At 37.4% G+C, this 24,556-nt stretch overlaps 1 protein-coding gene across 6 annotated transcripts in view; it reads right to left on the bottom strand.

Annotated features, from left to right (window-relative positions):
• The window catches only part of CSNK1A1 (casein kinase 1 alpha 1), a 55,282-nt gene that overhangs the window by 15,217 nt on the left and 15,509 nt on the right, over nt 1-24,556 (bottom strand). For 3 of the 6 annotated variants that reach the window (XM_008014939.3, XM_008014940.3, XM_008014938.3), the window contains exons 3-7: nt 14,103-14,229; nt 9,245-9,343; nt 6,762-6,845; nt 2,064-2,203; nt 785-863 (exon numbers count right to left, since the gene is read on the bottom strand). In XM_008014939.3, the coding sequence (XP_008013130.1) occupies nt 785-863; nt 2,064-2,203; nt 6,762-6,845; nt 9,245-9,343; nt 14,103-14,229 (529 nt within the window). The remainder of the gene's footprint in view (nt 1-784; nt 864-2,063; nt 2,204-6,761; nt 6,846-9,244; nt 9,344-14,102; nt 14,230-24,556) is intronic. The other 3 variants (XM_008014943.3, XM_008014944.3, XM_008014941.3) reach the window with 1 other exon arrangement.

Below are 24,556 nucleotides of genomic sequence, written 5' to 3'. Positions count from 1 at the left end.
AATAGCCATTAAAATTTAGGACACACCAACAGTGGTGACTCACACCTATAATCCTAGTACTTTAGAATGCTGAAGTGGGAGAATTGTTTGAGCCCAAGAGTTTGAGACCAGTCTGGGCAACACAGTGAGGCACTGTTTCTACAAAAAAAATTTAAAAATTAGCTGGGCATGGTGGCATGTTCCTGTAGTCCCAGCTACAGGTAGGAGGCTGGGAGGTAGGATTGCTTGAGCCCAGGAGGTTGAGGCTGCAGTGAGCCACGACTGTGTCACTGCACTCCGGCCTGGGCAACAGAGCATGACCATTCCCTGTGCCCCCACCCCCACCCAAAATTAGGACATGGTGATTTATCATTAACACACACTCACAAAAGTAATGGTAAACTCCTAGCTAATAGAAACAAAATGTTAGGACATGTGTTGCTGGATAAACAGGTTTTGCTGTACATAAAAACATATATTTTCAACATAATGGCAACATATTAACGTGAGAAAGTCTCCACCTTTCTTAGTCCATGTCCACTTCCATCTGGATAGAGCTAGTGGCTACCAGTGGGTACCAGCTTACTGTCTCTCAGAGGACACTGTTCTTCAGCTGAACTAAGTTCTTACTAAAATGATCTGGTTTCATTTTCCCAAATAAAAGGTAAAAAGTAAATTAAGGTTAATTCTTTATTATCTCAGAAAAATCTCAGACTTAGAAAGGAACTTAAATCTTATCTTCTCCAATATATATTTTTATTCTAAAAAAGAGACAGAAAAATCTGATAACGTGAGTCTGGTTTACCTTTAGCCCTTGCCATGGCAGGCTGGTTCTATTAAAATACATCAAAACATATCCTAATGATTCCATGTCATCTCGGCGACTAGAAAAGAGAACGTAACTTTATAAACTGGAAATATTATTACGAAAAACATATGAAAGAAAGTCAAGTACCCAGGAGAAATGTTCCCAAATGAGGAGGGAACACTATTTGGTGTCTTACGCAAGAAGCTACTTATTTAAGGTGATTTTAAAAAGTTTGTGTGCTACCTACCTCTGAACAAAACTTTTCCCATAGAATCCAAAATAAGACAAACAACTATCTTACAATTTAATTTTAAAAGAAGAAAAAGGATTTGGCTAAACAACCCTCTAAATGAGCTTAATGAACCAAGCAGGATGACATTCCTATGTTTTGCAGAAACTCATTTTAAAAACTTCAGGGGCACTGAAAAGGAGTTACGGCTTAAACTAATTGAACACCTATATGAATGCATTCATGCATACATATCTATATATACATACATACAAATATATATTTAGAGATATATATATTTAAGGGTAGGTGTAGGTAATGCCTTGGCGTACGGAAAAAGTGACATTACAGTTTAACCTAGAGTATTCAGATATTCATGGATATTTCTTAAGCCTGAAATTCTTGGTATGAGGTTGTTTAACCTGGAGGCATATCATTGTTTTTTCCCACTAATTACTTCTATGCTTGTTTTAAGGGCAAAAAGTGACTGTAAAAGATGAAAGGAACTTGAAACTCTAGAACTCATGTGAAGAAACAGGAAGAGAGCAGAGACTGTGACACTTTTTTACTTTAAACTAGATCATACTAATTTACATATTTGAGTGAAGTATAACAGGAGATGGTCCATCAACCCACTTTTGGTTTATTAGGATAATGATAACATTTTCCTTTCAAAAATAAATAATGCATTCTTCCCAAACTCAACGTGAATTACTAAAGTATAAAAAGTCCCAAATAGCTTCAAAAATATATGTACTATCTTCAGCTGCAAAAAGAAACGTCACCATTGCACTTATGCTTCTAACTTTATATCACACAGTATTTTCCCCTCAAGAGACAACCTTCAACAACAACAAAAAATTCAAAAGATCTCATTTAACAGTCTTCTCTACACTGTCTAAAACAGCAGGTAAAATGATTAATAAGCATCCTTCAAATTCTCAGCCAAGAAACATCCTCAGACATTGTAAGAAACTGAAATATTTCAAAAACCCATTGATGGTTTCTGCTGTGGCTACGATAAGCACATTCCATTTTCAAACTTACCTCTGCTCAATACCAAGATGTGCATTGATGCTAGCATATCGGGCAGTGCCAGTGAGGTTTTTATCTTCTCTGTATGGTATGTGTTGCCTTGTCCTGTTGTCTCTGTACTTTTTGGCCAAACCAAAATCAATAAGGAATAACTTTAAAAGAGAAATACAGAAACATTAGGTTTCCAACCTTGTTCAATTAAACTGCTTCTTATTCATTAAACGGTATCTATTCTACGCATTCGAATATATCAAAATAAAGTATCCTAAGTATTAATAGAACAGATAATGAACAGACTTAACACCCCACCCCCATAAGTTTTTACTAGTCTTCATCAATAAATCAAGTTAAAAAAAAAAAAAGTCTAGTAGTTTATCCTTGTCATCTGCAGATTTTGCAGGTCCATTTCATTACATACTCAGGAGCCTGTCTTTATAAAGTAAGAAACATATACATGCCTGACAGCAGAAGCAACAAGTGTGTTATTTGTCATAACACCTGATAGTCTATACACCTGCTACTACTGGTAAACAAACATAAGATTTCAAAATCTAGATATAATGGCCAAGTGCGGTAGCTCACGCCTATAATCCCAGCACATTGGGTGGCTGAGGCAGGCAGATAACTTGAGGTCAGGAGTTTGAGACCAGCCTGGCCAAACATGGCAAAGTCCCATCTCTACAAAAAATACAAAAATAGCCAGGCGTGGTGGCACATGCCTGTAGTCCCAGCTACGCAAGACGCTGAGGCAGGAGAATTGCTTGAACCCGGGAGGCAGAGGCTGCAGTGAGCCAAGACCACGTCACTGCACTCCAGCCTGATCACAGAGCAAAACTGTCTTAAAAAAAAAAAAAATCCAGATATAAGCTATCTGAACTCTTCCCTCCTACAAAAAATGTGCCAACAGAATGCTTGTTATCTACCCTAAAAGTCTGACATTGCCAATGAAACCAAGACTTTTTATTAATAAAAACTACTACTTAGCACTGACATTATACACATGGGTCAGGTTAAACTTCTAGAAAATTTGACAAGTTGATATAAAAATCCCCCCAAAAAGCACTTAGCATTTAAATCAAGGTGGCTTACAATTAGCAGTTTAAGTGAGCTAACTAAAAACAAAACTAGTGTTTAGAACAAAAGAACGTTTAATGTTATCATGTCTATATGGTACTCAGGGAATAAGGTATTCATTTATAATGTAGCTGATTGTATGTAATTCAAGTTTACGCTCCAGAACTTAAGCCTTTTAAAAGCAAATAACTATTTTTATGAAAAAGAAACCCAAAACATATTCATATTTACCTACCATATGAAAAGAAATAATCTTTACTTAAAATTTTGGCTTTTGTCATAAAATCACCTATTTGCTGTATTTTAATGAAAGTTAATCTACAGATATTAAGCTAGGCAGGTCTATGTGCCCTCACACTATATAGCCCTAGTCTATTGTGCTCCTAGTTAGTCCTAAATTTTGTAGTTCTTCTCTCCATTAGGCTATTGGGTCCCTTTTGACAGTTTATAATTTGTGATGTGCTGGGAAACTCGATCACCTAACCTGTAGATTTCACGTCAATAAATAAAGCAAGTTACTGATTTAGGTTATAAAGATCTGACCAAGTACCTCTCTTAGGAGGATGAGTAACATCTATTTCAGCCAAGCATCATAACCTATTCTCAATTATACTTTGGACAGTAAAGACACTGACAGTTGAGCTTCAGTCACCACGTCAACAACGAGATACTGATTTTTACTTAGTCTACTATAAAAGAATGAAGATTAAATTATTAGTAAATGCTAACTGGATGAAGACTCTCTTAAGTAAAAAGATTAAACTCCCTTCCTAAGCAATCAAGTCATTACAGGAAAATTTGTGTTGTAAAATACTAAGAAATAAAGCTCATACTTTACATTTCTCTTGATATGAAAACCAGATCAGTACACAAATATTAAAATAAGCAAAATACATTTGTTAAGCAAACAAAAATGATGATTAAGTTCTGCAGATTCATAGTGAAAAGAAAACATGGGGAAAATAAACACAAAAGGACATTCAGCTTCATGGCATTTTAAAATATCTCTAAGAAATACGTAGACATTGAATGAAGAGTGATTAGTACACAGAATTTCCTCCAGTTCACATTTTCTAGGATTGTTTCCTTTGGTACTTTAAAATGAAGGACAAAAGGGAAGAGCTCTGACATGAGTATGTCTAACAGTTTATTCATGTCTAAATCTATATTCAATAGCTCCATTTGTGACTCAATAACCAGATACTTTCTCACAACCAAAAGACTGCTTTATAAAAAGTCAGTGTTCACTGGAGAGTTCTTTCCTCCCACAATGCTAAAGGAGGAAATCTTATTTATCAAGAAAACTACAAATATGTAAACACAATCTTCTTAAACATCTCAATCTAAAAACAAAAATCTAAAGAGCAAATAATTTTAAATGTTCTCCTCTTATAAATACTGAAAATAAGTCAGGAAAAAAATGTTACTACTGAACAAAGATAGCCTATTCTCAGTAAACAACTGAAAGGAAAACTACTTGAAATTAAAAAGGAAGTAAAACTCTTGGTGGTTCATTACCTTCAGGTACCTATTAAGCTTCTTTAGTAGCTCTCTGTATGCTTTGCTGTTTAAAACTAATAAATATAAACATATAATGGAAGTGTTTACATGAAACCACATGATGCCAAAGATACAACCAAAAAGCTGTAAATATGTAAAGGCAGAACCAAATGAGGAAAAGTCAGTACCAAATAAGCATAAGATAATGCATTTTTATTATACGCTTTTATGTGCAAAGACACATGTACTTCCTTCAATGGGTCAAGCAACTTTTCTCTGGGTTTTTACTGACTACATGTTATAAGTAAAATGTGCGTCCATTTTAAACAATGCAGCCTATTCTTCGAAAGCACAGGGAACTGAGTTGATAAATAGGGGATAATTTGACCGGGCACAGTGGCTCACGCCTACAATTCCAGCACTTTGGGAGACCAAGGCAGGTGGATCACTTGAGGTCAGGAGTTTAAGACGAGCCTGGCCAACATGGTAAAACCCCATCTCCACTAAAAATACAAAAATTAGCTGGGCATGGTGGTGTGCACCTGTAATCCCAGCTATTCAGGAGGCTGTGGCAGAACTGCTTGAACTTGGGAGGTGGAAGTTGCAGTGGGCCGAGATCACGCCATTGCACTCTACGCTCTAGCCTGGGCAACAGAGTGAAACTCTGTCTCAAAACAAAACAAACAAAACAAAACACCAAAAACAAAAAACAAAACAAAACAAAAAACCAAAAAAAGGAGGGAGATAATTCCATAATTCCATTCACTAGAGGCACATTTTCTTCAAAATCACTGTTGCTAATTTTAGTGTTTAGTACTTGCAGCAATTTTTTTTCCTAACCAGGGGTCATAATTTCCCCTGCCCTTCTAAAATATTCACAAGGTCACTTTACTAAAAACCTAGCTAATCTGTAGGTACAAAATCTAAACAATTTAATACAACTTTCTATGTAAATTATTAAATGATGCTACGAAATGTAAGCAAAATATGTAAATGGGTAAGTAAAAATGAGGCACTATAAAACTAGAGTTTTATTCTTATAATATGCCTAATGATCCACCATCTACCGTCTTCCCCCACCCCTTATCTAACTAGTCACAATACTTGGTACTTCTTTGCCTGAAAAAAAATAACTGAATTTCTGAAACCTTTTTTAATAGCTGGAGGTGGTTCCTGGAATAAAGTTGGGCAGTGTGGAAAAGGATTAAATGATTATCCAGATGATACATGTGGATAATTAAGGTATTACAAAGTATTGTTTTTTGTTTACTCATGCCAATACTTCCTCTTCACTGTACACTAAACTGAATGATTAAGATTCATTTGCTCAGAAGCATGAACATTTATGAACTTAAATTTTGTGGGAAAAAAGCTATTTAACTTCAACAAAAGTATAAGAAAATATGAAGAGTTCTACTTACAAATTTAGAAAATCAGTAGAGTGTTTTATCCAGCCTGTCAAAAACTAAATTTAATATATTTCGAAGTATTACTAATGGTAATTTACCATATAGCTTGATAGGTGCTTAAGCTATGTTATTGTTATATTGTTAAGAATGCAGTACCTTCTAGTTCCAGAGCATATAATGCTCTGTAAATATCCATTTGCTAGAAGTTGAGAATACAGACTGAGGAAATAAGTTCTAGAAACACTAGATCTGAAATCTGATCTACACTTACCTGAAGTTCCTTAGGGAAGGGGAAGAGAGGTGAGGTAGAATATATTCATTATACAGCACTGAAGAACTGAATTTAAATATATTTCGTGCATTAAGTTGTGTAACTCCAAATAAATTTTTAAAAACTAACAATCTATCTCAAGTTTACTATTAGGTAAACAATTTCAATACTAGACCAACATCATTTCCTCATATGTATGTTAGAGATCTAAACATAATATCCTATTTTCATTTAGCTTTTTTCTAAACTTTATAAGTTTAAAGCAAAAGCCACAAAGAAATATCTTAGTAATGTTATGTTTGCCAAGTATGTCTGAATAATGCCAACGTAAGAGGTGCTTGAGCAAGATCTACATTCTCCAGAATTAAAACAAAACAAAAATCATCAAAATAAAACAATAAAAAAGAAAAGCACATGAATTTGGGATTGAGGTTGGAATAGGAGACAGTTTCAGACCTGGTTTAATCCTGAGAAAGATGGGTCCTGAGAAGTACTAACAGTCATGCTTCTTTTCCTCTTCCCCACTGGAGATTCTAAACACTAAACAGACAATAGAGGGTGGCAGTGCATCAAACAGTATTGCTTACATTGCAACAATGGCCGGCGCAGACAGGCAACACCGAGGCATTAGAGAAAGAACAGGGTAGCCAAATGCCATCCTTCTTCCACCAAGCACTGTAGCTTCTCAGTTTTCCAAATAAGAATCACATGCTCAAGAACATTTGAATTCTGGAAATTACTCAGGTTTTTAATGCCACTATTTTGTGTCACTGCCTGAAACAGGGATAGCAATGGTGACATTTGGCTCTTTAATTTTTTTAATCAAAAATGGGGAATTTAGATCTGCAATCTTTGGTACCACAATCTGCCCTTCCCCCCCAAAAAAAGGTTGTACGGGGGAAAAAAATCTTCAGTAAGGAAGAGGTAGAAGGCATTTAGTCACCTTAAAATTTATTTTCGTAAGCATGCAGGGCTGATTACTGGAAGAGATGAGCAAATTCACTAAGATTGGAGTGGCCACTCCTAAATATCAAATTCAGAACAATTTTCCAAATAAGAAAATTTAACTTTAAAAATTGTCCTCAAAAGTCCCCCAAAACCTTTTTTTCCCCATGAATAGAAAACTACTGGAACAAGCTGACCAAAGAATCCAGTCTCATACAACTGGCATTCTTCAAACTACAATACAGAAAACACTAAAAAGCAACTACATAAACAAAACACTAATCTAAAATGTTCAAAAGCAGCATTTAGCATTTGAATCTTAGTTGAGTAAAACACTTTGCTTCTACCCCAGGGCCTCTCTAAAACAGTGTTAAACAGCAAGCAGCTCCACAAAATTATTTTTAATATCTGCAAGGAGAAAAGGAAACCTAAACCTCCTAAAAAGGTTTTCACCACTAAGGTAACTTACACTTCCTTAAGACAACTATGTGATTAACAAGCTATTCTTAAGGGGGTTGTGGGGGGAAGGCAAAGTGATCTAGGTCATCATTTAAATTTAAGGCAAAAACCATGTACTGCAATGTCAACGATGCAGAACAGGAATCACATGGTGATAATGGGTTTTTAGGGGGTAAGAAAACGGGAAGGAGAGGGCTGGGAAATGGCCAAGAAGACTGGAGTCAAATGGACAAAACTGCCCCAAAATTTAAGAACAGTAATTTTTTTTTCAACTGTATTACCAGGCTTTACAGTAATAAAAACCTGGATACTTCAGAGAAAAGCTACAAAATATTTTTTAATGCAACTTGGGAATGACAAGATATGTGTATATTTAAACACCTTTCATTATTTAAAGCTGAACAAAAATATTTAATTTCCTAAAACCTGATCAGACCAATATCAGTATCTCACATTAACAAATAACACCAATTCTAATGGTAATGGCTCCCAGTTGGCATTCATACAGGCAAACAAAGGTAAACATTTATAGCTAGACCTAAAAACACCAAACATTTCCTAATAGTTTAGTAAAACAAATGGGCATCTTCCTTCCAAAAACAAAACAAAAAAGCCACAAAAAACAAAAAAGCCCCCAAGTTGTCCTGAAGTTGAGAATTTCTATCAGATAGATCATCAGATCACAACATGCTTAGTGCATTGCCAATGCTGCCTGTCTGCCCGAGCTCAACATAGTATCGATAAAGAAAGCAATTCACTCAGTAAGACTAATCATTACAGAAAAAAATGTCAGCACAATTAGTTTCTAACTGCAATCATGCGCCACTAGCTAAAACCCAATCACCCCATAAATTGAACCACTCTCAGAGACCCCAAATGAACACTAGTTTTGTTGTATGAATGTTCATTTCACTTGTCTACATTTTCCTTTAAAGGGAGAGGAAGGGGTGGAGAACTCACCCAATTTGGCACCCAAGTAAAAAACTGTCAACTACTTTTGAAGCAGGCCCAAAAGTTATCCTTTTAAATACACAAATTCAAGGACTGAAGAATTCTCATTATCAACCATGCTCAGTCAGCAAATGTTAACACCATGGTGACAGATAAGTCAGTGTTCCCATACTGGCACAAGCACATATATTATAAAAACCCACACTTCAGAGCCAAAGGTTAAAATCTGGTTTTAAGCATTCAGGAAGAAAAGAAATGGGGGTTTTTGCTATTTTTGTGAATGAAAAATAGATACAACTGTTCAACAGTTAAATAACTTAGACAACTACAGTTTATTATACAGCCCTTAGAATTTTATATTTCCATATAGGTAACTAACCTCCGTTGGGTAAGCTGAAGAGAATTTATTTCAAGTTACTAAGTTAATGGAGTTAGCTGATTATCCTTATAGCACAATCTTTTAAAGCAACTGTCAACAGCAAATTCAACTTACTATGGCTTTTTAAAAGATTGAAAAGTTTACCAAAGCAATTCTTGTTGAAACTTTACTCTTTGTTCTTTCATGCAAAGAGCATTTGACTAACCTTATTACAGTGACGCCCAATACCCATTAGGAAGTTATCTGGTTTAATGTCTCTGTGTATAAAATTCTTTGTATGCACATATTCAATTCTACTGATCATCTGGAAAAAAAGGAAGGGAGAGATAATTGAGTTAAGCAGTAAATGAAAAACAACACATTATTTCTTAAGTATTTCAATGTCTCAATTATTTAGAGTTCACAAAGACAGTGTTAGAAAAAATGAAATGGAAAGGACAACTAAGTTCTCCATTTATTTCTAGGTTAATGGGTATCTAAGCACACACCTGCTGTGTCCTTTGGCTTCACCTTCTAGTATTAATGATTAAAACCATGGCAGGGTCTAATCCCATAGGAAGACTTGGTGTTTGTGATTTTCAAATAATAAAAGGAATACCTTTAGAATTGTTTCAGTTGCTACGATAAAGGAAATAAAATAAAAACTTTCCACACTCAATCCTAGGCCTTCTAAAGTAACCTGTTAAAATGGCCTGGTATTACCCAGACCTAATTCCATGCTATAAGATATACATATGCACACAGATACACATATATTTGGGAGTGGGGAATGTTGACAGATTGGCAGATAAAGCTATAAGTAGTTGTTATAATTCTTATATAATCTCATTTCAAAAGTTAAATATTAAACATGCCATTCTTAAAAGCTTTCCTTAATCAATTTCTTGGAAATTATGCAAAGTCAAACATTATAGCTCAAATATCCTTTTTAATGGCTACAGATATTTTGTGGTAGAGATGTTATGTCTTCCCCAACTCACAGTATTCTCAGATTGTTTTCCATTTTCTCCTCCTATAAATAATGCCATTAATAGACATGTATCTTTACTCACTAGTGCTTTTATTTCTATGGGCTTCAAACCCCATATAATTATGGGGAGTTGCTGGGTTGAAGGGTGTATTTTTCATTTTGATAGATAATATCACACTGCCTTTCACAATAGGCTGTAACAATTTGGATTTACTCTTCTGGGTTTTTTTTTTTGAGACAGGACCTCGCTCTGTCACCTAGGCTGAAGTGCAATGAAGTGACCATAACCCACTGCTGCCTCAACCTTCCAGGTTCCAGTGATCCTCACGCTTCACCCTCTGGAGTAGCTGAAACTGTAAGGTGCATGCCACCACACCTGGCTAATTTTTTTGTATCAGCTAATTTTTAATTTTTGGTAGAGATGGGATATCGTTATGCTGCCCAACTGCTCTTGAACTCCTGGGTTCAGGAGATCCTCCTGCCTCAACCTCCCAATGTGGTAGGATTACAGGCGTGAACTACCATGCCCGGCCTCGATTTAGGAGTAAATCCTTCCATGAGGGTTTTTTTTTTTTTTTTTGAGACAGAGTCTCACTCACTTTGCTGCCCAGGCTGGAGTGCAGTGGTGCAATCTCAGTTCACTGCAACCTCCGCCTCCTGGGTTCAAGCGATTCTCCCGCCTCAGCCTCCCGAGCAGTTGGGATTACAGGCACCCGCCACACGCCTGGGTACTTTTTTGTATTTTTAGTAGAGATGGAGTTTCACCATGTTGGTTTCGAGCTCCTGGCCTAAAATGATCCACCTGTCTCGGCCTCCCAAAGAGCTGGGATTACAAGCGTGAGCCACTGCGCCTGGCCCTTCTATGAGGATTTACTCTTCCATGCACTGTCAAGCTCCACTCTTTGCCTATTTTTCTTTCGGCCTATTGTCTTCTTGTTAGCTTTTAGGAGTTCTCATCATACAACAAACGATCTTTTATCTGTCATTATGTAAACAGATTTATATTAAGTATTTTTTATTTGGACTGTTTATGGCATTTCTTGTATACAATAGAAGTTTTTTTGTTTGTTTTTTTTTTTGAGACAGAGTCTCACTTTGTCACCTAAGCTGGGGTACAGTGGCAAGATCATGGCTCACAGCAGCCTCAACCTCCGGGGCTCAAGTGATCATTTCAGCTCAGCCCCCTGAGAAGCTGGGACTACAAACGTGCACGTTACCATGCCCAGATACTTTTTGTACTTTTTGTGGAAAGTAGGGTATCGTTATGTTGCCCAGGCTGGTCTCGAACTCCTGAGCTCAAGTGATCCTCCCACTTCAGCCTCCCAAAGTGCTGGGATTGCTGGCATGAGCCACCACACCCAACCTCTATCTTTTCTGTAAGACACTTACTTAGAAGTTGTATTTTTAAATAGATTCCGTATCCAAAGACTGCCAACATTATCTTTCTGTCCATATGTTCTTGCTCTTCCCAGTAGTATGTGTTAGGATTCTATTTTTTATTTGTCCCCATTTTCCCCAGAGCTTTTATTATCATGAATACACAGATTCTAAATTGTAATCTTCTACCTTGACGAATGTCTTCTGAAGCCAAACCAGTAATCTCTGGCTTAAACAACTTACACCTGTTACCTATCATCTACAGAGCAAGACTTAGGTGTTAACTACCTTAAATGAAAGCTTTCTTGTATCTCCCTTCCTCAGAATTACATTTTTTTCACATTTGTCACCCGTGTACCCAACAGAGACTTCTACAACTCTACAACAAGGATGGAACATCTTATTTTTCTATCTTTCTTTGTTAGACTCTAAGTTTCTTTCTAGAGGGAAGAGACTAATTCTTATTTTTGCCACCCCAACCCCCAGCGCTAAGTACAGTGGTAGGATCTCAATACATGTTCAATGTATGGATGCTTACGTGTTACTGAACAAACAAAATATAAGCCATAACTCTTTTATTAGGATTCACTCATATATGTTAGTTAAAACGTATTAGGCCAGGCGCGGTGGCTCATGCCTGTAATCCCAGCACTTTGGGAGGCCGAGGCGGGCGGATCATGAGGTAAGGAGATCGAAATCATCCTGGCACACACGGTGAAACCCCGTCTCTACTAAAAATACAAAAAAATTAGCCGGGCGTGGTGGCGGGTGCCTGTAGTCCCAGCTTCTAGGGAGGCTGAGGCAGGAGAATGGCATGAACCTGGTAGGCGGCAGAGCTTGCAGTGAGTAGAGATCGCGCCACTGCACTCCAGCCTGGACGACAGAGCAAGACTCCATCTCAAAAAAAAAAAAAAAAATTAAAGGCTTTTTTTTTTTCCTTGGAAACAGAGTCTCGTTCTATGCCCCAGGCTGGAGTGTAGTGGCACAATCTTGGCTCACTGCAATCTCCACCTCCTGGGTTCATGCGATTCTCATGCCTCAGCCTCCCGGGTAGCTGGGATTACAGGCGTGAGCCACCATGCCCAGCTAATTTTTGTGCTTTTAGTAGAGATGGGTTTCACCATGTTGGCCAGGCTGGTCTCGAACTCCTGACCTCAGGTGATCTACCGGTCTTGGCTTCTCAAAGTGCTGGGACAACAGGCGTGAGCCACCAAGCCCGGCCGGTATTAAAGGCTGTTAACTTAAAAGAGATGGGGTCTTGGCTCTATCGCTTAGGCTGGAGTGCAGTGGCATTACTATAGATCACTGTAGCCTGGAACTCCTGGGCTCAAGAGATCCTCCTGTCTCAATCTGCCAAAGTGCCGGATTACAGGCGAGAGCCAGTATGCCAGGCCACTTTTAACTTTTTAATGCTTGAGTTTGTTTTGTGCCACAAATATCACAATTTGCTCACATTTGCTTGAGCCACTCAGTACTTTTAAGGTTAAGAAGCTTGAGGAGTATCAGGTGCTGATTACAGAAAATGGGTACTGCTTTCTAATCCTTTGAATTATTTGTCATTGATCTATACTAGTTGTATACATTTATGGGGTGTGTGTGATATTTTGATACATGTATACAATGTATAATGATTAAATCAGGGTAGTTGGAATATTCATTACTTCAAACATTTATATTTTGTGTTGGGAACATTACAATTCTACTCTTCTAGCTATTTTGAAATAAACGATAAGCCATTGTTAACTATAATTTCCCTACTATACTATGCAATACTAGAACTTATTCCTCCTAACTGTATTTTTGTGCCCATTAACCTACTTCTCTTCATCCTTCTGAATTTACAAACTTACTAAAATTCCACTTCAAATACCAATTCTGTTTATCTCATTATACTTTATGACATCCAATCTACATTTTTAAATGTCATTCTCTTCATAGTATTTTTATAAGCACACCGAGTTTAACTTGAAGCATTTCCAACATTTTCCTGCCCTTAAAGACAACAAATATTGATCAAAATAAAAAATTATACATTTCTTGATATTTACCAATTATTATCTTAATGTATTATCTTTTCCCTTAAGGTTTGTTCCTTACTCTATCTTTCTCATTTCTTAAGATCGAAATATCCAAACTTTGGCTGTAAAAACCATTTAATCTAACCTACAGCCAATGCATCAATCTAATTCACGATATCTTCGAAATTTCCTAGGTCTTAAGTAATACAAATGGTTGAGAATCCATTACAACAAGCAGCATCTACTTGGTTAAAAAATTCTTCCTTAAATTACTTCAGGACCTTTTTATCCTCAAAAATATAGCTTTTCTAAGAGTCCCACACATAATACATAATATTCAATTTTGCTTAATTTAAACAAAATGTCAATATACATTTATCTACAATTATATGCATACATACACTCTAAACTCTTTCTCCAAACAAAATCTTACAATAACCTGCTATATTTGACACTAAAACTTCATCTGAAGGAGCAGATTGAAAACTACTAGACTACAGATGAGTAAGAAACCAAGGTAATTCCAGTTTTTGTCTTATTCCCATAGGAAAATATCTACAAGTTATATTATTATTTTTGTTCTGCCTATGCTAAGGTTAAATAGTGATGCACAGGATTTTAATACTCTGATTTATATATAATGAAATTCCAGTCAACAGTACTATTCTCAGTTTATATTCTAACCAAATTTCACATACCTGGTCAGCTAACATAAGTACAGTTTTCATTGTGAACCTTCTTGAACAGAAATTGAAGAGGTCTTCGAGGCTAGGTCCCAGAAGATCCATGACTAGTACATTGTAGTCTTTTTCCTGACCATACCACCTAACGAAACAAAAGGAGAAGAGAGGGTATTACATAAAGCTATCACTTAATATCATCAACCCTAAGAATAAGATAGTTTTCTTTCTCTGAGTAGGTATTATTTAAGGCGAATGTTCCCCTACCCGGGAGATGAACACACTAATTAACTACAAGACCCAAGACAAAACAAGGGTAATGAGACATTTTTTCCCCTGTCATGCAACTCCATTCTCCTATATAGATAGGACATGCATAGTAGCCTTAAAATCTCCTGTTACCAGGGCAGCTGGATTTTACACCCACCGGCCACTGATTCCTGTGGCCTTTAGCAAATTCCTTAATCTCACCTGAATTTATTTTGTAACAGAAGAAATGAAGATGACTCTATCAGTCATTCCACAATGTTTCAGAAAGCAAAGATTTCTTTTATCTGAACTCCCATCCTAGTTCCTACCAAACTGCATTTAATTAATAACTACTTGTCCTTATTCAAAAGGGAGTCATATTTTTGCTTAGTTTCAGATCACAGAAAATAATCCATAAAACAAACTAATGACATTTATTTGCTTTTAACTGGAATCATGTTTTAATTATCCCAGGCTGTACTGCTGTACACAATGTGTCCCTAATAACTCAAAAAGTATCAATTGCCAATTTCATTTATCCCAAGGACTGAAAATCACTGCAATAAATTATTTCAAATTTTTATGCCTATGATTCTGGTAAGAGTACTTTCCTTAAAAGAAGCACTACCATTTTTCTTTCAAACTTTTCTAGATATCAAATTCTGCTAAGAAAATTGGGCGATACTTAAAATTTTGTTTAAAAAGTTATTTTAAAGCTTAAACTGGAGTCTTTTTTTGTTAATTCTGAAAAGAACCAACACCAAAATTTACCGTATCTGGAAAGCTTATGTTTTAAAAATATTCAAAAGGGGAGAACAGGCTTTTCTTTCTTTTCCTTCCTTCCTCCTTATTTATCTATTTATTTATTTATTCATTTATTTTTAGACAGGGTCTCGCTCTGTTGCCAGGCTGGAGTGCAGTGGCGCAATCACAACTCACTGCAGCCTTTGACCTGATCTCAAGCAATCCTCCTATTTCAGCTTCCCAAGTAGCTGGGATGATAGACGTGCCATCATGACCAGCTAAATTTTTAAAACGTTTTTGGTAGAGACAGGCTCTTTTAAATTTCTTGTAAAGGCAGAGTCTCCCTATGTTGCCCAGGCTAGTCTCTAACTTCTGGGCTCAAAAGATCCTCCTGCCTCAGCCTCCCAAAGCACTGGTATTACAGGTTGAACCACTGAACCTCACCAGCTTTTTCAAAAAACTAAAATCTGTGTCAAAATTATAACAAGTATCAGTCAAGTAGGAAACTGTTTAGTGCCATTTCTTGTTTTGCTGATAAATGCCAATGATTCAAGAAATTCAATATTAAAACTAGAGTATGAGGATTTAATCTTTTAATAATATTTTTCTAGAAAATGCAAAGATAACTACATAGATGTGCTACTCTTGTGTTTCTTCTTTAAGAAAATAGTCTATTCTAACTAGTGGTCCTGGGCTCCCACTAACCCTTGATGGCATCTACCAAAACTACAGAAATTTCAGGCTTAGCACCTGAGAAAGGGCAGAGGGGAAGCCTCAAATCAGAGAGCTTTAATTTCAGACCTATTCAGATAGGTCCCATAGTCAGGTATAATAAATATGCTCCCTAGAATCTTATGTTGAGAGTAAGAGATCCTAAGAGGATTATAAGCCAAAAAGTTCAGTTCCTTCCTACGACTTTTGTTTCAGTTGTTCTTGAGAACTACTTCCCAAACCTGACACATGGATAACTGTCAAGCACACAAAATCAAATCCATTTCCACATCCTCTTTGCAGAAAAAGATACTCCAGTAAGGGAAGAGTGTCTGCTTAACCTTCTAGAGGTCTTGCCCACTTCCTAGGAAACAAATGTGTCAACGTGATAGCAAAAGAGCCAGTTTTTTTTTTTTTGGTTTTGTTTTTTTGAGAGTCTCTCGCTCTATCCCCTAGGCTGGAGTGCAGTGGTGCGATCTTGGCTCACTGCAACCTCTGCCTCCCAAGTAGCTGGGATTATAGGCACCTGCCACCACACCCAGCTATTTTTTGTATTTTTAGTAGAGACGGGGTTTCACCTTGTTGGCCAGGCTGGTCTCGAACTCCTGACCTCGGGCGATCCACCTCTCGGCCTACCAAAGTGCTGGGATTACAGGTGTGAGCCACTGCACCCAGTCAGAAGAGACAGTTTTGTCCACATTGCTTAAAACAGTGTACTAAAGCTGCTGTTATTTTCCCTCTTCCACTCTTCATTCTCCCTATGGGAATTCAACACCTTTCACATTCGCTGAAAACATTTACTTGAAAGAAGCTCACAGTGATGCTTTGGGTAATACATAAATAACAGTATTAAAAGGTAAGTGATAAAGCAAATAAGCTGTGTTCTCCTTTCACTTTTCCTCATTTTATTTTCTTCTGTTATTTCCCCTCTTCCTTTTTATGTGATAGGCAAATCTGTACTAGAGAGCTGTCACAAACCTACCATAAACATTCAACACTTGTTTAATATAAATCTAATTTATCTAGGCTTTTAAGAAAAAGAGAACACCAAATCCAGAAAGAGCTAAGGAAGTAAGAAGGCACAAAAAGTCAAATAGGCAAAAGGGAAGGCATAAATCAACTCTTATTTATAAGACCACATCTCAGCTCTAGACAGGTTTCCACTGATGGCTCAGACGTAAAACTACAAAAAATAAGCAAATGTTATAACCATCCATCTAAGCCCAAAAACAAACCTGTAATGTAAAAGGCACAAATTCAGACTTTATATTTTCATGAAATTAACATGATTTCATAAAGAAATCATCTGCAAAGTAAGCCTCTAACTCCCTTAATAATTAGAAACTGGGAAGAATTAGATGAATTGAGAAGCACACTTAAAACACACACACATTATTGCGCACTCTTAACCCTTGCTTAAATTTATGAACACAAGACATATTCACTATTCTCAAAGTCAGGAGGATTAAATACTTCATTGAAAAAGGGCTAAAAAAAAAAAATAAGCATTTCAAAGGCATTTTTCCCTGTGGAGCAACCATGCAGTTCTAAAACAACTAGGACTTTCTTTTCTATGGACTGGTACTATAACTCCTTAAAGCTAAGAGACAGGTGTTTGCATCTTTCACACTTCCTTTGGTCTCAAGGAATATATAACTTAATTCTCTAAAGCTAGCACGTCACACCCTCCATCTGTGCTTTTCCATCTGGACTAACTCATTCAGACATTATCACACACAGATTCTGCTTATTCCAATCTTACTTATTCTTAGTTTCTACCTTCACCTCCATGCCTCCCACGTCTATTCTGAGAGCTTTTCTCTACCTTCAATCCCAACCTTAAAACCCAGATGCCAAAGAAACCTTCCTTATGTCACGATCCCACATTGGTCTCCTATTTCCTAGAATTCCCAAAGCCATTCACTATTGCTTGTATCCACAGTCTTAACCCCTTGACAATATTAATCTACTGTTACTTTTGTGTTTGTCTCTCTACCTGGTAGGATAGAGCTTACAGCTGTATTTTTATTTGAATAGTCTTTTCACAGAACCTGAGTAATGAAAAAGCACTAACCCGATTCTCTGAGGCCATTTAAATTTATAGTCTCAAACACCAACACAAAAACCTCACTCTTATTCTCTACTTTCTAGGCCTTCAAACTAGAAACCACAGGTCTTACCTTTAGACATTTTTAAGTACAAGATGTGTTGCTACTAAGTGTACAGTGGTAAAGTTATGTGCACATTGCAGGTACTCAAGTATTTATGAGACTAAAAAAAGTACTCCAACTGATTTGGCCTTTATTCTTCCTAATAGTCACAAAACATTTTTTAAAAAATCAAGTAATTTAGTGGGTGAAAGTAAAAATAATAATAATTTTAAAAAGACAAAATGTTCAGGGATCTCATTTTCCATTTGTTTCAAATCTATACCTTTAGACTTCAGTGTTATCTAAAAGTAGGCTGAAGAATGAGTTCATAATTTATACAACCATCATTACTTACAGCATAATAAAAGTATCTAAGGTCTGAAGATGATGCCAAGAGAAGGCAAGGTCTATCTCTCTGCTCTTATGTCCTTTCCTCTAAATGCACATCCAAATTAAATCCAATTTAAAAATTAAGACATATACAAAAAGCACAAATGTAAGACAATACATGCAAAAGTCAATGAGGCTTACAAAAAATGCTAACACAATTCACACAAAAGATCAATGAGAACTAAATCTGTCTAAAGACGTATTAGGAAAATAGTCTGCTACGAGTCAGATCCTGAACGATGAACAGTGTTTTGATAAACAAGGCAGAAGAGGGCTTACCAGGCAGGGGCAAACCATTTTGGAGCATGGGCTGTCATAAAGGGAAGAGTCGAGGTGGCAGATACAGAGCTGTAGTATAGGTTCTTCAGTGCAAGGCTTATGAGCTTTACATGCTGTAAATAACTGGGTGAACTATTACTACAGTTTGTGGCTGAGACATAATTAAAATCAGTATTTATTAGCCTTGGCATCAGTATACAATATGGAAATGGAGGAGTAGGGGAAGGAATGACAATGACATGGTTACCAGTTAGGAAGTGTTATACTATAGCCAGAGATTTCAAGCTAGGGGTTTACTTTTTCTGAAAAATCTCTTCATGAAAATGGGAGTATTTGAGAAAAAAGAAATACATATTTTTCATATAAAAATATTTAAGTATTACTATGAAACCTAGAATATTCCAGAATAAATCAGTGTAATTATTGTAATATGCACTTTAAAGTACCCAAATATATGTTAGTTCCATCACCATGACTAGGACAAAAATAACAGTAAAAAAAAAATTTAATCTTCCCCTTCAGACTATCAACTTAATTAGGGGTAGTCGTTATATCTGTCTTGTTCACAATCCTGTATTCCCAGCATACACAAGAAATGCTCAAAACATTTGCTGAGTAAAATAATGAAAACTCACATTAGAAGCTGTAACAGTCTAGGGAATGCTTGATTTGGCAGATAAGGAAAACAAAACAAGAAATGCAGAAACACTCCCTGCACTCAAAGTGAAGTCATCAGGAAGCATCTATTTATCCCTAATTCAAATAGGCCAAATAATTATAGAAGTAAAAAGTCATTTTCCAATCTTTCGGTTATTAATGTCAGAGTCTTCAGTGAACAACTAAAAAGTATCAACACTGAATCAGAGCTATAATACATCCAATTTTAATAGCACCTACAAGCTATCCCGAAGATGCTGTCTCTCAAACTTAGTCCCTTGCCAACCCATCATCATTCAACCTTTATGCTCCTTTTTATGGGAGCAGAAAAGGAACTCGGCCTAGCAAGATCTTGCTGAACTGTAAGAACTAGCTCAAATTGTCTCTTTAGGATACTATTGCTAACAGTTCCAGCTACTCAGGCCGAGGGCGGTGGCTCACGCCTGTAATCCTAGCACTTTGGGAAGCTGAGGCTGGCGGATCATGAGGTCAGGAGTTCGTGACCAGTCTGACCAATATGGTGAAACCCGGTCTCTACTAAAAATACAAAAATTAACTGGGCGTGGTGGTGGGCACCTATAGTTCTAGCTACTCAGGAGACTGAGACAGGAGAATTGCTTGAACCCAGGCAGCAGAGGTTGCCATGAGCTGAGATCTCACCATTGCACTCCAGCCTGGATGACAAAGTGAGACTCCGTTTCAAAAAAAGAAAAAAATAAAAAACAAACAAATCAAAAGAAAAAAAACACTTCCAGCTACTCTGTTCCCTTTTCTCTAAAATCCTTTTAATTTTCCTATACACATATTTGTGTATGCCATTCTTAACAGCTATTTGTCATTCATTATACACAGATATATTCTCAAAACCACAGATACTTCTTCTCCTCATACATCTCTTCTCAGAATGATGTTTTAAATGCATAAAATACAAGGCATTATAAAGAAAATAAATTATAGCGAAATTGAACTAGCATAAAATTACTTCTAAAAAATCAATTTTGGGGCCAGGCACGGTGGCTTATGCCTGTAATCCCAGCACTTTGGGAGGCCAAGGCGGGTGGATCATCTGAGGTCGGGAATTCGAGACCAGCCTGACAAACATGGAGAAATCCCATCTCTAATAAAAATACAAAATTAGCATTCCTGTAATCCAGCAACTTGGAAGGCTGAGGCAGGAGAATCGCTTGAACCCGGGAGGTGGAGGCTGCAGTGAGCCAAGATCACACCATTGCACTCCAGCCTGGGCAACAAGAACAAAACTCTGTCTCAAAAAAAAAAAAAAAAAAAAAAAAAAAAAAAAGAAAAAACAAAGAAAAGAAAATCAATTTTGAGCCAGGCTCAGTGGCTCAAGCCTGTAATCCCAGCACTCTGGGAGGCCAAGGTGGGCGGATCACTTGAGGTCAGGAGCTTAAGACCAGCCTAGCCAACATGGTGAAACCCTGTCTCTACTAAAAAAAAAAAAAAAAAAAAAAAAAAAAAAATTAGCCGCACATGCTGGCAGGGGCCTGTAATCCCAGCTACTCAGGAGGCAGAGACTGCAGATTGCAGTGAGCCGAACTTGCGCCACTGCACTCCAGTTTGGGCGACATAGCAAGACTCTGTCTCAAAAAAACAAACAAAAAAAACAATTTGGGATATAGTAATATACCCGCTCTCATTATTATTATTTTTTGAGACAGGATCTCGCTGTGTCACCCAGGCCGGAGTGCAATGGTGTGATCTTGGTTCACTACGATCTCTGCCTCCTGGGTTCAAGAGATTCTCATGCCGCATCCACCTGCTGGGATTACAGGCATATGCCACCACTCCTGGCTGATTTTTGTATTTTTAGTAGAGACAGAGTTTCACCATGTTGGCCAGGCTAATCTTGAACTACTGGTCTCATGTGATCTGCCCACCTTGGCCTCCTAAAATGCTGGAATTACTGGTGTCAGCCACAGTGCCCAGTCCCACACTCTCCTTATTAATGCATTAAATATAGGAGCAGGTCTAACAAATGCTATAATTTTGACATACTAATGAATGTAAACCATATTTTAAGATACCTGCAACAATAACATGATATAAAAATATCTGTGATTTCAGCCGGGCACGGTGGCTCAGTGCAGTGGCTCACACCTGTAATTGCAGCACTTTGGGAGGCTGAGACAGACGGATCACTTGAGGTCAGGAGTTTGAGACCAGTCTGGCCAACATGGTGAAACCCCATCTCTATTAAAAATGTAAATATTAGCCAGGCATGGCAGTGGGTGCCTATAATCCCAGCTACTTGGGAGGCTAAGGAGAATCACTTGAACCTGGGAGGTGGGAGTTGCGGTGAGCCAAGATCATGCCATTGCACTCCAGCCTGGGTGATAAGAGCAAAACTCCGTCCACCCCCACCCCAAAATCAGTGATTTGTATTGGTGACAAAGTCAAAGGTTCTGCTAAAACTCATGAGGTTTCCTACTTACACTTAAAATCAAAAAGAAATACTAGATTTGAGTGAGAGGCTCATGAAAATAAAAATGTAATTTTCCTTACCTGTCTAAATACATAGATCTCGTGGGGGGTGGATATAGTTATGAACCAGGTTAAGAGCCCCTGTTCCAAACCAACTTTCAAGATAAATAGCCTGTAGAATAAGATCTAATATTTGAAAATTACGTATGTTTCGCTCAGCAATAACGTAGGCAACTAAGAAGATTTGTTTTCTCTCTTCTTGCCGCCTTGTTACTACTAATCCTTTGCTTACAACATTACCCCTAAGATGCTTGAATTATGGTACATTTTCATATTCTCCACCTTTGTTCCTTGCCCTTTGCCTTCAAAGATATGTAGATGTTCCTTAACTCCAAAAATTATAAAAACACAAAACAAAAAACTTTATCACTGTTCACTATCAAAGCTACTATTCATTTATCCATTCAATATTTAGAGTAGCTAACTAGACAAAACTAAATAATTGCTGTTTTCGTGGCTTATAGTGGGGAAGGGGGATAAATACCATGATGAAGGAGAGAAGAGTGCTATTGTGGGGACACAAATTATGTGGATCCAATCTATTTTTTTACGGGAGGCATCAGGGAAAGTTTCTCTGAAGAAGTAAGGTTGATTCTTAAAGAATAGATGGAAGAGTGCCAGGTAAAGGGGAGGATTGGCATCAGGCTGAAGTCTGGTGCTCACAAAAAACTAAGTGACATCTTAGGTTGGTACAGTGTGTGAGATGACCTTATTTTCTTCTTCAGGTAATTTTTTGAAAACCTGGTTTATATTTGCAACTTACTCTCATTTTTTCTTGGTTCCCATTAACACAGTTATTTTCCCCATACGAAGATCACAAATAACTGAGCTAGGATGTAGTTGCAAAAAAAAAAAAAAAAAAAAATCACAAATGACCTAACTTTTGTCAGTTATTGTCATCACTGCTCCAACATTGATAGTGATGGTATTGAGGGCCAGCATATGGAGAACTGGAAGGTCCAGAGAGGTACCAATGTTAAAATACACTTTTTCACCGGGAAGTGGAAAATGTATTTATAGTCTTCATAATACAAATTACAAAAGCTTGATCAAAAGTTTTCTAATAGGCAAATATATAAAAGTAGATTAGTAGTTGCCTAGGGCTGACGGGAAATGGAGTGACCGACAATGGATTCAAGATTTCTTTTTGGGATGAGGAAAATATTCTAAATTTGAATTATGGTAATGGTTGTACAACTTTGTACATATACTAAGAAACAAACTATACACCCTAAATAGGTTAACCTTTATGTGGGCAAATTATATCAATAAAGCTGTTGAAGAACTGGTAAATGACAAGTGCAATATAAAGGTGACCATAAATACAAAATACAGGAAGAAGCAATTTATTTACAAGATAAAAAAGGAGGCTTCTGGTCAGGCATGGTGGCTCAGGCCTGTAATCCCAGCACTTTGGGAGGCCAAGGCAGGCAGATCACAGGGTCAAGAGATTGAGACCGTCCTGGCCAACATGGTGAAATCCTGTCTCTACTAAAAATACAAAAATTAGCTGGGCGTGGTGGTGTGCGCCTGTAGTCCCAGCTACTCTCTGGAGGCTGAGGCAGGAGAATTACTTGAACCCGGGAGGTGGGGGTTGCAGTGAACTGAGATGGTGCCACTGCACTCTCCAGACTGGCCACAGAGCAAGACTCTTGATTCAAAAAAAAAAAAAAAAACAGGAGGTGGCTTCCTAGAAATGTTAGCACCGGGGCTAAATTTTGAAAGATGCCTGTATTATTGTATTAGCTTATTAAATATTCTCCTAGTTCCAGTTACCCCTCTACGGTTTTACTGTGTCATTTCTCTGTTATAAAAACTAAAGGAGCCATGCGATAGCTCACACATACAATCCCAACACTTTGGGAGGTCAAAGTGGGAGGATCACTGGAGCTCAGGTGCCTGGAGATTAGCCTAGGCCAACAAAGACAGACCCCGGTCTCTCTATAAAAAACAAAAAATTAGCCAGGGGTGGTGGCGTGTGCCTGTAGTCCCCAGGAGGCTGAGGCAGGAGGATCACTTGAGCCTAGGAGGTTGAGGCTAGCCACTGCACTCCAGCCTGGGTGACAGTGAGACCATGCCTCCCCTCCCCCCAAAAAAAAGCCCTTTACCTACAAAAAAAGCAAGAGTTTCATATATTAAAAAATTCCTAAATATGGCCTCTGCTTATCCTTTCAATTCTATATACTTACTCCCTCTTCAGATTATCCTCAGACCCTACCATTGAGACAAGTAACTTTACTGATCACCTGTTGTGTACGGAGCTCTAACACAGCCAAATCCCAAACCCTTTAAGTCTCATTTCTTTCCTACTTCTTGGATACAAATTATCTCCTCCTAAAAACTTACTTTCTTTAACTTCAACAACCCATTATCCTGACTCTCCTCCTGCTTTATTAATTCCAAATTTCTTCTCCTGAGTCCTCACCTCTCAATTTACTTTCTCCACTATCACTTATATGCTGATCTTGCTTAGATCTAACCCCAGTCCCAATTCCCTGGCCTAGGCTCAGTTCTGTATTTGCTGCTAACTTAACTACACAAGAGTAAAACACAGGATATGCCATTCACCTTAATTTAAACATGTCCAAAGCCATTACCATCCACCATACTTGTAAAATATTAAAATTGGCACCCCTTCCTAACTCCCTAATTCAAACCTCAAATTCTTAAGGCTCAAGTGACTTACCTCCACTCCTCAAAAAGGGGTAACATGTACATTAAAAAGTTTCAGAAAAAAAAAAGAAATCAAACATACTCCCACAAAATATTCCTTAATACACCGTTAAGAGA

This window comes from Chlorocebus sabaeus, chromosome 23, assembly GCF_047675955.1.
Source record: "Chlorocebus sabaeus isolate Y175 chromosome 23, mChlSab1.0.hap1, whole genome shotgun sequence".
In the NCBI taxonomy this organism is placed as follows: domain Eukaryota; kingdom Metazoa; phylum Chordata; class Mammalia; order Primates; family Cercopithecidae; genus Chlorocebus; species Chlorocebus sabaeus.
This window is presented reverse-complemented; position numbering and strand designations above follow the sequence as displayed.